Source organism: Manacus vitellinus, unplaced genomic scaffold, assembly GCF_001715985.3.
Source record: "Manacus vitellinus isolate BGI_N305 unplaced genomic scaffold, ASM171598v3 scaffold_253_pilon, whole genome shotgun sequence".
Lineage (NCBI taxonomy): Eukaryota > Metazoa > Chordata > Aves > Passeriformes > Pipridae > Manacus > Manacus vitellinus.
Genome location: NW_021939828.1, coordinates 9918 through 22222, shown reverse-complemented (window position 1 = coordinate 22222; position 12305 = coordinate 9918). Strand labels below are relative to the sequence as shown.

The 12305-nt window shown below is 58.0% G+C and overlaps 1 protein-coding gene across 2 annotated transcripts in view; it reads right to left on the bottom strand.

Annotated features, from left to right (window-relative positions):
* The window catches only part of STARD3 (StAR related lipid transfer domain containing 3), a 13239-nt gene extending 1969 nt beyond the window's left edge, over positions 1–11270 (bottom strand). Inside the window, exons 1-13 of one of the 2 annotated variants that reach the window (XM_029960146.1) lie at positions 10971–11270; positions 8457–8534; positions 8175–8252; positions 8012–8065; positions 7793–7910; positions 6683–6778; positions 5770–5825; positions 4979–5080; positions 3747–3809; positions 2708–2803; positions 2141–2220; positions 1674–1778; positions 458–551 (exon numbers count right to left, since the gene is read on the bottom strand). In XM_029960146.1, the coding sequence (XP_029816006.1) occupies positions 458–551; positions 1674–1778; positions 2141–2220; positions 2708–2803; positions 3747–3809; positions 4979–5080; positions 5770–5825; positions 6683–6778; positions 7793–7910; positions 8012–8065; positions 8175–8252; positions 8457–8534; positions 10971–11183 (1233 nt within the window). In that variant the 5' untranslated portion in view covers positions 11184–11270. The remainder of the gene's footprint in view (positions 1–457; positions 552–1673; positions 1779–2140; positions 2221–2707; positions 2804–3746; positions 3810–4978; positions 5081–5769; positions 5826–6682; positions 6779–7792; positions 7911–8011; positions 8066–8174; positions 8253–8456; positions 8535–10970) is intronic. The other variant, XM_029960147.1, reaches the window with a different exon arrangement.
* Positions 11271–12305: the final 1035 nt, after the last annotated feature.

Here is a 12305-nt window from a genome sequence, read left to right as displayed (position 1 = left end):
TGTCCGGGACACCGGCAAGGCCACTGGCAACAGCTCCACAAAGAGCTCCGGGTCTGGGAAACCTCATTCCCCCCGGGTGGATATGGGGTGGCCGTGGTTGTTTGGGGGGGGGAGTTGGAGCTGGGAATTGCCCCTTTGCAGCATTCCTGGGAGTAGCCAGGCAAAACTCCCGTGACCAACAGTTTTTTGTTCCCAAACTGGATAAAAACCTCCCTTAACCCCAGTCCTGCACTCAGAGGTGAAACCCCTAAATGAAATCTCTCAGGTAAGGAAGAGCTTCCCCACCTCCTCACCGGGGCAACGAGGGGGATTTTGGGGTAGTTCAACCTCCACCTGAGCCCCTTCGGGGCAGTGTTTGATAAGGAACCACTCCCATGGCTGCTGGGATCCAGGAGCAGGGCCCTGGGATGCCAGAGCCCCCGGGAGAGCTGCACTGGGGACCAGGAACCAGCTTTACCTTCAGATCCGTGTTGAGAATCCAGATGAAGGTGCAGACCCTGGGGTTGCTGGGACACTTGAGGACGATGAATCCTCCGGGTCCATTCTCACCCCTGTGGAGCAGAGCCAAGAGGATCAGCCAGAGCCAGGGCTGGCTGGAATCCTGCACTGCTCTGGGATGCTCCGTGCGGATCCCTCCCGGCAGCCAGGGCCGGGGCCCGGCGGGGCAGGAGCAGATGTGGAGAGCCCAGGAAGGTGTTCCTTGGCTCCAGGTGCACGAGCCAGCACGGCAGGGCAGGCTTCCCACAGGTGCCTTGGCAGCGGTGGTGCCAGAGCAGCAGCTCTGCCTCTGGACTGTGCCAGCTCTTCCCCACGGGAAGGTTTCCCAGCCAGGCACAACCAAGAGGTCCCAGGGAAGCCCTGTGTGCTCAGGACAGGCTCAGGACAAGGATCCTGTCACTCCAGCCCCCAGATCCTTGCTGGCACCATCTGATCCATCCCCGAGACGGGAGCTGTGCACACACACACAGCCCAGACACAGGTTTCCCTTCCCTCCCCAGAACACACTGTTTTTGCTGGGTATATTTGTTGAAGGATTTTTCCAGGCCTCGAAGTCCCCTGCTCTTAAATGGAGTGAGGCAGCTCTGAGATAAAATGGCAATTACTTTAACCAGATTATTGGGAAAAACGACGTGGGAGCACGGCAGCACAGCTGGGCCCCGGCAGGAACAAGGAGTCCTTGTCTGCTGAGCCCGACCCTGCCAGGACCCAGCACCAGCCTGGCCCTTCTGAACGGGAGAGGCCAAAGCCCTGCTGAGATTTTGGGAGCTGCTCCATCCTTCTTTCACCCACGGGACCTTCTCTCCATGACTTAAACTCGGTTTACGAGGAGCACAAGGCATGTGAGAGGCTGGGAGTACATCCAGGTGCTTACTGCCCCTCCGAAATTCCTGCTGCACAAACAGGATGCGGACTGGGACGGGGCTGGTGCTGCTGCTGGTTGGGCACCTCCACTCCCCTGAGCTGGGAAACGCCCCAGCAACACTGACAGCACAGAGAGTTTCTTGAACAAAGGGAGACGAGCAAGGGAAGCGAGGTTGGGCTCCACAAATAGCTCGGCTTCCTGCAAGCCCTGCCAGGAAAGGCAGCAGGGTTTGCAGCTAAGTGGCTCTTTGCCCTAAAGCTTCGTTTGAAGTGAGTGATCCCAGCTGAGAAAAAGAGCCCCTGGCTCTTACCTGACGTACTTGGAGAGAGGAGGCTTCAGGCTGTGCGTGGTCGATATCCCTGAGGAAACGTACCTGTCCCTTCTCCTCTCGATCCGACGCACGTTCACGAAATCCCTGAGCAAAGAAAGGGCACTGCCTGCTCAGCACACACACATGGCATGTGGAGGGAACAGATCCCGCTCCCCTGACTGCTGGGAAAGGCTGTGGCAGGGCTGTGTCAACACAGGGACAAAGCACAGCCAGCACTGATATGTGGGAGCCCGACCGAGCGGCCGCCTGAGGTTTGGAGCTCTGAGAATCCTGCCAGGAATGTCTGGAGGAAAATTTCAGGGGCTGCTCGCCCTTGGGAGGGTCACACAGCAGTGACACCGGAGCTCCCAGCCAGCCCAGAGCATTCCCAGTGCCCTCAGAGGGCTCTCCCTGTGGTTTGGGGGGTGTTTTTGGGGCTCAGCATGAACAGAGTGGGATGAACTGACCTTGGGGAAACCACCCCTCCGGCAGCTCCGGCCGCCACGTCGTACGAGACAATCGTGTTGTCCTCGATCCGCTGCAAGATCTGGGGAGGGGATAAATAAAAACAAGAGAGATTCGTGCAGGCTGTGCCTCCAAGTGCCAAGAGCTGGGGGATACAGACCCTCCCCCAAACCAGCACTGGGATCAGAGCACCCACAGGGTCTCCGGCAGCGGAGGGGGGCGAGTTCGCTGCTGGTGTGTGACGGGTTTGCCTCCCGAGTGTTTTGGGGGGCACAGGTGTCATCTCCAGCTCCCCAGCACAACGCCCAGACGCTCCAGCGAGCACAGGCAGGCTCAGCTCAGCCTTGGCCCCTCTCCCTGCCCACCTCACGGGCTCTTGGCCGGGCTCAGGCAGCGGCTGCCGCGCGGCGCTGGGATGAGCGGCGGAGATTTAATGCCTCAGCGACTGGGACCCAGCTCGGCTCCAGCACGGCCTGGGCACTGCCAGCAGCCTGTGCTGGGCTGGGAAGCTCCAGCTCTCCGCTCCAAGGAGCTCCTGTGATTAAGCCATCTTTGTCCAGCACGCTCACCTGGCACGCTGCCACCGTTCTGTTCCACAGGATCATCTTCTCCGGCTGGAGAATCACCTCCTGGTAAACCAGCTCGGGAGAGCACTGCAGGAAAGCCTGAGGACACAGGCAGAGCAGTCAGCCAGGCCCTCTGCTCCCCTTGGGGAAGATTATTTTTAAGGAACACAGGGCAGGACACAAAGGACAAGGGGGATCATACTGGAGAGCGGCCTGGCATGCATGCAGCCAAAGCCACGGGTGTCACCCCTGTCCCAGTGCTCCCAGGGCACTGGGGGGCACAAACCCACAGGGTTTGGGAGCACTGAGCTCTGTGCTGGTGTGAGGGCAAGGGTCTGTCTGTTTGCCTCCTCTCCCACCCCAATTCCCAGCAGCTCCCCGTGCACCATTGCTTCGGGAAGCCGCATTTTAGACTCTCCAAGCCATTCCAAGCTCCACCACGCCCACCATCTATTTTCCCCCCACGCACATCCCCACGGGACCGGGGATCTTTGGAGGCAAACGGTTAATGCAGTAAAAGTGGGACCATCCAGCTTTTCCTGGTGAACACACACAAGAGCTGCTCCACTGGCAGCTCCTGCCAGCGAGGCAACATATGCACTGGAACAAAGAGAAGCCACGGCAGCGCCGCCGCTTCATTAGAGCGTGGTTCCCAGCCAAGGCTCTCCAGCTTGGGAGAGGGCACGGAGCAAGGCACTTCCGAGCAGCTCTTCCCGGTGCCAGGCAGCAGCAGACGCCTGCTCAGCCCTGGTCTTGCTGGCAATTAGTTCCAATTAGCCTCCTTGGTCAGATTAGCCCGAGATGCTGGGGTTGGAAGCGAGTCTTGCAGTCACCTGCTCCCAGTTCTCCCAGCAGAGTCCGGGGTGTTTGCTGGGGAGTTTGTCTGCCGGCCAAGGGGTTTTCCTGGAGAGATTCCCCAGTGCAGTTCATCTGTCTCAAGCACAGGGAGCGTGTTCTGCAGCCCTGACCTGTCCTGAAAGCTGAGCTGTGGCCCTTTGCCTGTGCCAGACTGGCTGAGGAATCGATCCAGGGAGGTTCTTACCTTTAGAATAAAGGTCTTGCCGTGGAAAGGGATTTCAAAAGTGTAAACAACATCACCAAAGTCCTGTGCAAGAGATAAGAAAGTTGTATTTGTGTAAGCAAAAGGAATTGCTCCTATCTGGGGTGAAGCCAGGCAAAACCCTGAGGCTCCTGCCACCCTGAGGAACCCCCTTCTCCCCTCCAATGTCCCCCCGTCCCCCACAGCGGGCACAGAAACCGCCCCGAGCACGTTTCAGCTGGCCATGCCCAAATTTCCATCAACAAAACAACATCCAGAGAGGCAGCAGGGGTGAGACAGAAAAAGAATCCGCCCCGTGCCAGCCTGCAAACCCCACGTCAAGGTCAAACTCTCTTTGCAGCACCGGGGCAGGAGAGAGGGGTCGGTGCCAGCGCTGCCGGTGCCACCGATGCCAGAGCTGAGCCCCCCCCGAGGGGCTGGGCATGGGCACAGGAAAACCTTTCATCGTTAGCCCTGTGTTAAACTCTGATTAGTCTATTTAAATCCATCCCCCTTTGGAAAAAGAAAACAATCTGCCCAGCTAGTTTGGCATCAGACAAAGGATCACTTGACAGGGGAATTTGAAACACCAGATGAGACAGCACTTTGCAGGGCTCGCACCTCCCCAGTCGTGTTTCCACCTCGGGAAAAAAAAAAACCCTGGTTGGGTTTGGGGGGCAGAGACACCTCCTCTTTCTCCCCACCCTTCAGAGCTCTGGACACCCCAGGAAACTCTGGGGTGGGCAAAGACACATCCCAGATTTACACTCCAGGTCCCTCTGCTGGGGAAGGGGGGACACCAGTGGATTTGGGGGTGGGAAGAGCAGTTTGTACCCCACACTTCCTGCTGCCACGTGGGCCAAGACCCCAGTTTGGGTCCGCTCAGCAGGCTCCAAGGCACCTTTCCATGGAGTAAGAGCTGAGCTGGAGCCATGGGAGCAGCATTCCAGTGCTCACCCCAAAGGTGAGCCCTCCAACCCTGCCCACCCACCACCGGCCAGAGGGAGGAGGGCTGGGCTCCTGCTCCCGTCAAACTGCAAGGCAATTAAACGTCTAATTAAATAAGAGGAGATTTTGCATTTAACTGAACTGGAAGAGATTCCTAATTCAATCAGGTAATTGTAACGCTTGTTAATTTTTCATGGCGCAAGGAGGCTTCCAAAGCCTCGTTTGTCCCGGTTTTTGCTAAGCCATCCGTGCCCTCTGCCAGCTCTGGGAGGGGGGGGACACCACACCACACTTGCATTGTTTTTCTCGAACTTCCAGTTCTCCTCCTGGGCGAGGATTTGGTCCACGACCTCCATGGCCTCCTTGCCTTGCCGGACATACTCCTTTTCCTGGGAAAGCAGGGAGGGTTTCATTAGCTGGGCGTGCAGGAGGCCTGAGGGGGGTGTGTAAGGCTGCTCCCCCCCCCTTCCCCGACTCTCCAGGCTGGCACAGGGAAAAGGGGATCAGAAATCTCTTAATTTGGGTCACAGAGGCCTCATTTTGGAGCTCCAAGTCACGCTCCCCGCCCTGGCTCGGATCCACACACCAGCTGCGGCTCCTGCCTCAGCGTGAGGGCTTCCAGCAGGCAAAGGGCTCTGGGATGTGCAGCTTCCTTCCTGGAGCAGCCACAGCGGGGACTGAACGGCAGCAGGACCATTGGAAAAGGCCACAAAGCCCGTGCCCAGCCAGGTTTTGGGGAGGTGAAGGGCCACCCCGCAAGTCATGGGGACAGGGAGGTGATGCCCGTGCTGGAATGCGACCAAAAAAGCAGGGATGGAAGGAGGACAGGCAGGAGCAGAGCCAGGACACATCCCTGTGGGACGCTGCAGGGAAGAAGACACAGCCCTGGGGGAGTGGGGTGAAGCTGGGGGGCTCAGGGGACCCTTCCTGTGGTGGCCACGAGGGGCTCAGCCACACATCCCCGGAGCAGAGGGTGTGGAATGGGGGACAGCAGGACAGGGGAGATTCCCACAGCCCCACATCAGCCTGGAGAGGGACAGGGACAGTCCCAGCCTCGGGCTGTGCTGCCTCAGTTTACCTGAGCTGTCAAGGGCTTCCTCCCTGTGCCTTCCTCATCCGACTCATTGTCTGACCCTGCGGGGAAACACCCAATTAATTCACAGTTAACGAAAGTCCCACTGGTACAACCCTCTGACCTTCTCCTGGGGGCAGTGTCTGATCCCTGTCCCATATCCAACGGGAAGGGCTGTCAGTGAGGATGACTCCAGCCCTGTGTCCCTGAACACCTGCTCAGCTCTGGAAGGCTGGGCTCATCCTGGGTGTCACCTACACTGGGATAACAGCTCTGGAAGGCTGAGCACATCCTGGGTGTCAGACACACCAGGATAACAGCTCTGGAAGGCTGGGCTCATCCCGAGTGTCACCTACACTGGGACAACTGCTCTGGAGAGCTGAGCTCATCCTGGGTGTCACCTACACTGGGATAACAGCTCTGGAAGGCTGGGCTCATCCTGGGTGTCAGATACACCAGGATAACAGCTCTGGAAGGTTGAGCTCATCCTGAGTGTCACCTACACTGGAATAACAGCTCCAGGTGACATCTCCCTGCTCCAGTGCCAGCACAGCTGGTGTCCCAGGGTAGTTTCCCAGGGCAGGGATGTGCTGCCAGCCCTGTTCCTCCCCTGCCTGTGCCCACCCACCCCCGTGCCCTCATCCCCAGGCAGCCTTTTCCAAGCACACAGCTCAGAGGATTTAATCCCAAGCCCACACAAGGCTCTGGTTTCCCAGGGAGCTGCATCCTGGCACGTGGGGCCCAGGGTGGCTCCAACAAAAAGGTGGCACAGGGACAGTGTGGAGGGTGAGGAGAGGGGTCCCTGTTTGGCAGTGTCAGTTCTTGGAGGCTCAGGGAAGGGATGTGGAGGTGAGGAATGTCGTGAGGATGAGCTGGGAAGGGAGGGAAGGGCTCAGGGGAGGAGAACAGCACTTCTTACCTGCAAAGGACTCAGGGGGGGAGTAGAACTGCCCCTCAGAGAGGGCCCGGGGGTAGAGCAGGGGCCGTGAGGCCGCAGCCTGGGCTGCCAGGTACCCTGGGAACAGGAGCACAGGGATTACACACTGGTATCCCCACCCAGGGGTCCCAGCCCTGCCCAAACACCCTCCCAGCCACTCGTTTCCCACATTTTCCCCTGAGTTTTCCCACTGACACCAGCCAGGCCATGAGCTTTGCAGCTCCTGTTGCCTCATCTTTTGTCTGAGACGTTTTATCTGCCCGGAGATCAATGGGCTCTTCTGCCTGTCAAATAATCCAAAGGCGATTAAGCATCTAATTAAATAAGAGCTTCCCCTGGAAGCAATTTGGAACCTGAGCCTAATCCAATAGAGGCATTAAACACTTGATCATTTTTCATCTTAAAGCCTCCTTGCAAGACCCAAACATCCTCTGGTGCTTTCCAGTCAGTCCCAGCATTTCTGATCCAGCCCTGCCTGACAAATGCCCCCTCGTTCAGTGCCACTTCCCAGCCAGTGAGGCCTGGAAGAGGGACAAATCCTTGTGCTGCTGCAGGAATGGGCAGCTATTCCAGTCCAGGATGAGCACCCGCTTCCTGGAAGGACCCTGGGGGTTACAGGGTGACGTGGAAAGCATTAGGTCAGGCTCAGTTTGTGCTCAGGGTGACCTCAGAGACCACAGGCTGTGGAATGTCACACCCCATAACTCACACCGTGCCCCATAACTGCAGCAATCCCCCTGGAAAGGTCTCCAGACAGATCCAAGCACAGGGATCAGGGACATGGAGTCCAACACTCCGCCTGGCATTTGCCTCACTGCTTCCAAACACTTTCTCCCATGCAGAGGATCCAGACACTGGGGAATCTGGCACATTTTTCTCCCCTCAATTAAAAGATGCTTTTTATAATCTGGTATTTTCTTCCCCTGAAGGGACTCGTACACCATTAGCAGAACTGAGTCAGGCACTTCCCATCCCAGCCAGCCTGGAGATGCCTTCTCCAGAAATGTCAGATAAAAGGTGCTGTCAAAGCAGCAGCAACCCCAGGCCTGGTGCTTTCATCCAACCCCTACCAGGGAGGAGCGAGGTACTCACATCGCTCCTCTTCTGCTTCCTGAGTGAGGACTTTAAAATCCAGGAACCAGGTCTCCAGCCAGGCAATGACAAACGAGACGATGGGAAGCAAGTAGCCAAAAGCCCCTTTGGTCAGAAGCTGTGTGGAGGAAAACACAGGGAATTACCCAAATGGGATTAAAAAAAAACAACAAACCAACAAGCATCAAGGAAGCACGAAGGGAGGGCAGGGAAACCAACCTCGGAGAGGATGACCTTCACAATCAGGAAGGCACTGGAGACCAGTGTGGTGACCTGGAAGGTGAATTGACGTGGCTCAGATAAATAAATAAGTGCCTCAGATCCCTGTGAAGCCCAGGGGGAGAGGGCAAACGAAACCAGGAGAGGCCAAAGTGGCTCTTACCGCGATGACCCACCAGTGGCGCAGGCGGATGACGGCGTAGCCCAGGAGCAGCACCACGAACCGAAACAGGGCCAGGAGCTGCACCAACACCCCCCCAGAGACACCAGTCACTGCCCCTGCCCCAGTGCCAGCTGCTGGGGGGGCAGGGACAGGCGCCAGCTCTCGAGGGACAGGCGGGGTCGAGGCTGTGACCGGCTGGGAATCAAGGTTTGGGTTGTGGGGACACCCCAGAGCCTCCCTGTCCCCCCCTCCCCGAGCCCTGCAGGAGGCTGAGATACTCACAAATATGTCAAAGAAAGAGCTCTTGAACTTGTAATCGATGATTTCATCCTTCAGGTTCTTCTGGATGCCATCCTTGGTCTGAGGGGAGAGAGGGAAGCAGGAAGCTGCTGAGTGCACTGATAAGGAACTCCCGGGAGAAGGAGCCCCGCCAAGCAGTGCCTGGGGTTATGGCCAGGGCAAGGAAGGCACCTGGAATACAAATGCTGCCCAGCACAGGAGCAGGGAGGATCCCACAGCACATTTCCCCCCGGGATTCACGCTGAGGAGCGTGGGCTGGGCAGGCAGGGACATTAAACACCTCCATGTGCTGCTTTCCAACACCCAAATCCGCTCCTCTGGCTCAGCACAGCCAGAGCCACCAGATCCTGAAGGCCCTGGGTGGGCACCTCCCACTGCTTCCAAGTGACAGACTTCAGAGGAACGGGGGGAGATGTGGAAAAAGTGGAAAACCACAGGGAAATGCTTCTGCAGCACCTTCAGTAACGCACTGAGCCATCAGAACATCCCCCTGCCAGGGCTCTCGGGGTCACCCAGGACATGGAGGGGGGTTTAAGGATCCTCCTCCTGCCAAGCACTGAGGGGTCCCCTCTCCTTCCTTCCCAGCCACAGCTTCCCACAGCTCACAGCAGCACTCCAGGAAACGTGGTGGAAGGAGGAAACCAGCAGGTTCAAATGTGCTGGCAAAGGGAAGGGGGAGGAGAGGAGGATGCCCAGCCAGGGGCACTGAGGGAACCTGGAAGAGGCAAAACCACTCCCCGGGATTCACGGAAAAGGCTCAGAGAGGAGCATTCCTGCCTCACCCCGAGATAATCCTGGGTCTGACAGCCCTGGCACCACAAATCCTGGGAGCTGGGATGGCTGCTTGTGAGGAGATGGGACAAGTGCTGCACCTTCAGGCTGTTGGTCCGAGCTGGGCCCAGCTGGCTGGGAGGGGCTGGATGTGAGGAGCTCTTGGATGGGCTGCGAGGAACGAGGTGGTGGATCTCCGGCCAGCCCTTGGCAGGAGGTGTCCTGGCACCCTCCAAGGTGAGGAGAGGAGCCATTGGGAAGGGATCCCTCTGGGCAAGGGCTGGGGCTTAAAATCCAGGGAGAGGGGGGCAAGGAGAGGGGGCAAAGCAGTGCTGGGCTGTTCCTCCAGCTGGTCTGTGGCCACGGGATTTGTGCCAGCTTTGCCACCAAGAGCCTCTTCCCACACCACGGGATGCTCCAGGAGGGATGAGACACAGGCAAAGCTCTGGGTGTTGGCTTTTGGGGGCTGCTTTCAGCTCAAACACAGGCTGTGGACAAGGCAGACAAACGACCCGAGGCATCTCTTTGTCTCTGCAGAATTACAGTTTGCTCTTAACGAGGGGCAATTTGCTCAGCTTATCTCTGAGCCGAGGAAACCGTTGGGATAACAAAAAGGGAAAAAAAAAAAGGCCCATTAGTCATGATACCAAATCGTTGCTCTTCATAACCAGGCAAATAAGCTGCTCTAATAGCTTTAAATATGCAGCATTTCGGCTCGGGGCCCAAATATCAGCAGTTAGTCACTCATTAATGGCTACCTGAACGACCCACGCTCGGCATCACCCTGGTGACCGAGCCAGGATTATCTCCCCGGGGCTGGAATTGCTGGTTTGGAGGCAGCACCTCCCCCTGGGAGAACTGGGACAGGAGCAGGAGGCCGGGGTCCAAACTGGGCGTGCTGGACACCACTGGCATCGCTGGAATGCTGGCTGGGAGGTGGTTTTTCCTAAGGGGATGAAGGGCAGGGGTCTCCTGGGGCTCCCAGGGCAGGGTGAGGAGCTGCTGCCAGGACAATCTGTTAAGTGCAGACACACAGTGATAAGAAGGGCAGAGATAAGGGCTGTAAAAGTGAGCAGGATCCAGTGCTGATAACCAAGGCCAGAGCCCGGGGTCTATCAGATCATCTCTTCCAGGGAAGGACATGGAGTGCCTGAAACCAGTCAGGACTGATCCAGGGAAAATAAAAACAAAACACAGCCCAGGGAGGGACCTGGGCCCGGTGGGACTGGGGTAAATAAACTGGATTTTCCTGGTGGTTGCAACACGGAGCAAAGGCAGCAGTTTGTGAGAGTCAGAGGGGACCAAGCCCCTCGTGTTACAGTCCCTTGGGAGGTGGAACAGCACCTCCAGCTTTCCAAAGCTGAGATTAGCAGCAGTATTTTGGGATCAAAGCCCCTCAAGGATCCTCCCCTCCTCTGAGAACACAACAGCAGTGAGCCCAGGGAGCAGCTTTGCTTAAGGCCAGGGGAGCAGCAGGGAAATTTGGCTCAACCTGGTGATTCCAGGAGCCCTGGATCTCGTTAGAACACAACACGGTGTTAACGACCCTGGACAGCCCCCACAGAGCCCGGGGCAGGAAACGAGCTGGACTTTAGTTTACACTCAGGAACAGCCAGCGCTGGGAAGAGCAAACAAAGATTGGTCCCAGGAGTGCTGGGACAGAGCAATCAACTGAGGGAGCCTAAACAGGGCAAAGATTCCCGGGTTTTGTTTCCTCCAACTCACATTGAGCTCGATGATCCAGAGCAGGGAGATGAAGAGCAGGTCGAAGGTGACGAAGAGGCAGAAGGTCCTCCTCACATCCGAGATGACCTTCCTCTTCTCCGGGGACAAGAAGTAGGGGGAGAAGCCCTGGCTCTGGGAGAGGGAGGAGCTGATGGAGGCGATGGCTGGCAGGCTGCGTTCCAGGTCGTGCTGCAGGTCCGTGGGCTTGTTCATCCTCCGGGATCGGCACCGGGAACGTCGGCCGCGGCAGCGTCACCTGCGGGGGGACAGGAGGGACACTCAGACACCCCTCCTGCCACCCCCCAGAGGCAAATAATCCCATGAGGATCAGATATTGGGAAGGAATTCCTCCCTGGGAGGGTGGGGAGGCCCTGGCCACCAGCGTTGCCCCAGGAGAAGCTGTGGCCTGCCCCATCCCCTGGAAGTGTCCAAGGCCAGGTTGGAGCAACCTAGGATAGTGGAAGGTGTCCCAGCCCATGGCAGGGGGTGGGACTGGATGGGCTTTAATGCTGTGACAGCAGAAAAAGGAGCCCCAAACCTCGCAGGGATGCCATGGCAGAAGGAAAAGGGGCCACAAACCCCATGGAGATGCCATGGAAGCAGAAAAAGGGGCTGCAAACCCCATGGAGTCGGTGTGACGGAAGGAAAAGGGACCCCAAACCTCATGGAGACACCGTGGGAGCAGGAAAAGGGGCTGCAAATCCCACGGAAAGGCCGTGACAGGAGGCAAAAGGGGCCCCAAACCCCACACAAAGATGTCATGGAAGCAGGGAAAGGGGCCTCAGGATGTTTCAGGAGCAGTCCCCAGGATCACCTCACGCTTCCCTGTGCAGGGAAGGCAAAGCCTCGGGAGCTGAGGGCACAGATCCCAACCTGCACAACCAGGACAGGACCCTGCTCCCCCCCAGGGGTGGGATGGTGGGTCTGGTGCCCAGCTGGGCCAGGCAGAGCAGCAGGGAGGCAGCAGGGAAGGGGCTGCTCCGTGTCCCAGCCCAGGGCTGGCGGTGCCGGGCACACGCGGTCCCGGCACGAGCGAGGTGCTGGAATTCTGAGCCTGTTTTCCTGCAGCTGTGCCAAGCATTGTGCTGAGATGTTTCCTCTCCGTCAGAGGAGCACAAGGAGGGCCCTGTGGAGCTGGAGCGTGACACGGGCACGGGAGACAAACACGGAACGAGGATGCCAGAACAGGTCGGACCAGGGATCTGTCAGTGCCACCTCCCAGTCACCCCCACAGCCTCCCTCCCTCCCAAACCCTCCTGCTCTGGGATGTTTTGCCTCCCAAAAGAACCCCCTCCCGTTCTGTTTGTGGTGTGAGCTCCGGGGCAGTTCCATGGA